Below are 4,720 nucleotides of genomic sequence, written 5' to 3'. Positions count from 1 at the left end.
GGGAGGGAGGGGATGGTACACACTGCTGTTACTGAGCGTCGGTGGGGGGAGGGAGGGGATGGTACACACTGCTGTTACTGAGCGTCGGTGGGGGGAGGGAGAGGATGTTCCTGAATTCCATATTCCCGTTCTCTCTCTCTCTCTCCCTCTCCCTCTCTGTCTCTCTCTGTCTCTCTCTCTCTCTCTCTCTGTCTCTCTCTCTCTCTGTCTCTCTGCCCATTGATACTGCCAACCTCCATCTATTTTTCCCTTCAACCTCTTTTCAGTGAGTTCGAGTCCACAGTTGACTGTTGCACAGAATTCGACAGGGTCACCTCTGTCTGGGTGACGGTGTTCCTCTTCATCTCTGTCCTCAGACAGTTTCCTCTGGTTGTGTTCTTCCCAATCGTGGGAATGTCATCCCTGCGACACCCTGGGAACTTCTGGCAGAAATGGATACATTTCAAAACGATCCCCTCCCGTCCTTCCAAATTCCACACTGACCCTCCGTACAGAGCACTCCTGTTTCTCAAATAAGATGTAAAGACAAATTTCCGTCTCTGTAGTTTTGGGTTCCGCACAGCACCGGGTTTAGAGGAACCTTCCGTTTCACAGCGACAGAGAGTCTCCCTTTAATGTTGTGACACTTGCTCATACAATCCTAGAATCCCTACAGTGTGGAAACAGGCCCTTCGGCCCAACTTGTCCACACTGACCCTCCAAAGGGTAACGCAGCCAGACCCATTCCCCTACGACCCTATATTTACACCTGACTAATGCACCTATCCCACCCACCCATAGGCACTATGGGACAATTTAGCATGGCCAATCCACTCTAACCTGCACATCCGTGGACACCACGGGACAATTTAGCATGGCCAATCCACCCTAACCTGCACATCCCTGGGCACTATGGGACAATTCAGCATGGCCAATCCACCCTAACCTACACATCTTCAGAGAAGTTGTAAACTCCGCACAGATAGTTCCCCGAGGTTGGAATCGACCCAGTTCCCTGGCGCTGTGAGGTAAACCCACAATGTCCCTGAGGGTGCGAATTCCAGGATTCTGAGCCACCATCCCTCCCAATCAGAGAATGTCCCTGCATTGATATTTCCACCTGACTCACAATCCCTCGCTTTGTGTCAAGAAACTAGTGCTATGTGCCTCAGTGATTTGCTGCACGTGGGCATTGCAAACAGGGAAGGTGATGGCTTAGTGGTGTTATCACTATAGACTATTAATCCAGAGACCCTGGTCATCTTCTTGCGACCTGGGTTCAAGTCCCAGCATGGCAGCTGGTGGAATTTGAACTCAATTTTTTTTTTAAAATCTGGAAGTAAGAGTCTAATGATGACCATGAATTCGTTGTTGCTCGTTGGAAAACCCATCGGGTTCCCTCATGCATTTCAGGGAAGGAAACTGCCATCCTTTCCTGGTCTGGGCCTACGCGTGACTCCAGACCCACAGCCATGTGGTTGACTCTCAGCTGCCATCTGGGTAATTAGGGATGGCGTAATAAATGCTGGGCCCAGCCGGAGACATCCTCACCCCATGAACGAACAAAGAAAGTGGGCAGTACTGAGGACGCTGAAATAAAATCAGAATGCGCTGGGGATACTTAGCAGGATTGGCAGCCTCTGCAGAGAGAGAAGAACAGATGTTTGTCAGACTTCTATCTCCAGCACTTTCTGGTTTTATGTGCGGCCTGTCAGGAGTTGTGAAACGACTTTCGGACTCCAGAGCAAGCTTATCATAATGTCGCTCCTTCCCATCGGGTATAAATAGCACAGCGAGGGCGGAGTTAGTCAGATACATCGAAGGTGGAAAATTACAAGAACGTAGATACAAGTCTCTTCATAATATACAGTTAAGTTCCTTGTAGATCTCAGATTACCGTGTTTTCCTATAGATTGTGCTAACAAACAGGAGTCCACAGAAGTCTAAACTTGAAGATAGTTCTTGCCTTGAACCCACACCATCAAGTGTGACCTTAAACCCACATGACAAAACGTCATGTAGGGAACCCAGATGCTTTGTAAGTCTGCAATACTATAGCAATGCAAGTCAATCATGTTGTAAATAAACTCCAAGATATCTGTCTCAACCAGATCCCAGTTATTTGTGATATTTATCATGTGAGCTAAGTTTGAGGACATCACTCTGACTGTGCCATACAGTTCGACCCAAAAAATATACATCAGCGACTGACAAATCATTATTGGATGGCATTCGCTGAGACCAAGCACTGCCTGAACCGGGATTACAGGGGAAGAGAATATCGTTTGTGAATTGTGTACGATGTCTGACGTCTCTCTCTCTCGCTATCTGTTCTATCCCTCAGCACTAAAAGACGAACGATTTCAACTGGTCTCCTTCACCCAAAAGCAGTTACGGATTGCCCTGTCGGATATTCGCGTCAGAGATGAGGGAGGTTATTACTGCCAGCTGTACTCTGAAGATACGCACCACCAGGTTGCCATGGTAACAGTGCTGGGTAAGTGACTGTCAGAGACCATGGCACACAAGGTACATGCGCCAAGTGTACACGGGAACAGGAGGCCATTCAGCCCCCTCTCCTCCAGCCTGTTACACGGGAACAGGAGGCCATTCAGCCCCCTCCTCCTTCAGCCTGTTACACAGGAACAGAAGGCCATTCAGCCCCTCTTCCTCCAGCCTGTTACACAGGAACAGAAGGCCATTCAGCCCCCTCCTCCTCCGGCCTGTTGCATAGGAACAGGAGGCCATTCAGCCCCTCCTCCTCCAGCCTGTTACACAGGGACAGAAGGCCATTCAGCCCCTCCTCCTTCAGCCTGTTACACAGGAACAGAAGGCCATTCAGCCCCTCCTCCTCCAGCCTTTTGCATGGGAACAGGTGGCCATTCAGACCCCCATCCTGTCACAGAGGAACAAGAGGCCATTCAGCCCCCTCCTCCTCCAGCCCGTTACACAGGAACAGGAGGCCATTCAGCCCCCTCCTCCTCCAGCCTGTTACATGGGATCAGGAGGAGGCCATTCGCCCCCCCCACCCTGTTACACAGAAACAGGAGGCCATTCAGCCCCTCTCCTCCAGACTGTCACACAGGATAAGGAGGCCATTCAGCCCCCTTGGGTAACCTGCTATACAGCTACAGATGAGGCCATTCACAAACAATGAATGTAATGACAGGCATAAACAAGCCACGAGAGCTGGGAGCAGGAGTAGGCCATTCAGCCCCTCCAGCCTGCTACCCCATTCAATACCATCGTGGATGATCTCATCTGGGCTTCAACTCCACGTCCCTGACCATTCCCCATAACTCTCCAACCCTGTTACTGATTAAAAACCCGTCCATCTCCTCCTTAACTGTACTCCGTGTCCCAGTCTCCACTGCACTCATGGACCGGGGAGGGGGGGAGTCAATCTCTCAGACTCCCCACCCTTTGGGAGAAACCATCCCTCCTCATCTCTGGTTTAAATCGGCCTTACCCTAAAACGATGTGCTCTTGTTCTGGATTAACCACCCCCCCACCCCATGGGTTCACGCCCTCATTACCTCCATGCTGTCAATCCCCTTGAACATCATTTAGACCTCACTGAGACCATCTCTCCCAGGTTCCTTTGGTGTTCAGTTGCTCTGTGTTTGGCTGTGCGAGTCTGCTTACCACTGATGCTCACTGTGTTTGATAGGATCAGCCTTGGGGTGTGGGCTCGGGGGGGGGGGGGAGGAGGGGAATGGGAAAGGTCAGGGAGGATGAAGCTGACCCTTTAAATGGCAAACAAAACCTGTGATGCATGTGAGAGGGGAAAGATCGAAAATGGGCCTAAGGGGCAACTTTATCACACAGAGGGTGCTGCGTGTATGGAATGAGCTGCCAGAGGAAGTGGAGGAGGCTGGTACAGTGACAGCATTTAATAGGCATCTGGATGGGTAGATGAAGAGCAAGGGTTTGGCGAGATACGGGCCAAGTGCTGGCAAATGGGACTCGATTAGGTTAGGATATCTGGTTGGCATGGATGAGTTGGACTGAAGGGTCTGTTTCCATATTGTGCATTCAATGACTGTTTGTGGTAATTGGCACCATCTCTGCATACATCCAAATTTACAGACTACTCAAAGATTGCAATAATATCCAGAGGGGATATTGTTGTTTATTGCAAATGCTTAATTTTGATGGTGTGTGTGTGTATTTGTAACTCTGTGTGTGTATGCGTCTGTGTGTGTGTGTGTATGTCTGTGTGAGTGTGTATGTCTGTGTGAGTGTGTATGTCTGTGTGTGTGTGTGTGTGTGCACATGTGTGTCTATGTGTCTGTGCTCAGACATGCTCAGTTCATCACTTATGGCTCCAGTGGGGTTTTCTGTTAGAATTGATTTAACATCCTCACTCTTAACGGGACTCGCCACATAAACAAAGTGGCTACGAAAGAAGGTCTGAGGCTGGGAATCCTGCAGCGAGTAACTCCCCTCCTGACTCCCCCCAAAGCCGGTCCCACCATCGACAAGGCCCAAGGCAGGAGGGTGAGGGGATACTCCCCACTTGCCCCTGGATGGGGGCAGCTCCAACAACACTCGAGAAGCTCGACACCATCCAGGGACAAAGCAGCCCCCACACCCACAAACATCCCCTCCCTCCCCCACCGACGCTCAGTAACAGCAGTGTGTACCATCCCCTCCCCCCACCGACGCTCAGTAACAGCAGTGTGTACCATCCCCTCCCCCCACCGACGCTCAGTAACAGCAGTGTGTACCATCCCCTCCC

General features: G+C 50.7%; 1 protein-coding gene across 1 annotated transcript in view; it reads left to right on the top strand.

Moving 5' to 3' along the window:
- The first annotated feature begins 2,280 nt into the window (after positions 1-2,280).
- The window catches only part of LOC122547655 (cell adhesion molecule 4-like), a 10,988-nt gene continuing 8,548 nt past the window's right edge, over positions 2,281-4,720 (top strand). Inside the window, exon 1 of the mRNA XM_043686252.1 lies at positions 2,281-2,476. Coding sequence (XP_043542187.1) covers positions 2,281-2,476 — 196 coding nt within the window. The remainder of the gene's footprint in view (positions 2,477-4,720) is intronic.

This window comes from Chiloscyllium plagiosum, unplaced genomic scaffold (genome assembly GCF_004010195.1).
Source record: "Chiloscyllium plagiosum isolate BGI_BamShark_2017 unplaced genomic scaffold, ASM401019v2 scaf_1079, whole genome shotgun sequence".
Lineage (NCBI taxonomy): Eukaryota > Metazoa > Chordata > Chondrichthyes > Orectolobiformes > Hemiscylliidae > Chiloscyllium > Chiloscyllium plagiosum.
Note: the sequence above shows the minus strand (reverse complement) of the source record. Positions and strands in the feature narration are given on the sequence as shown.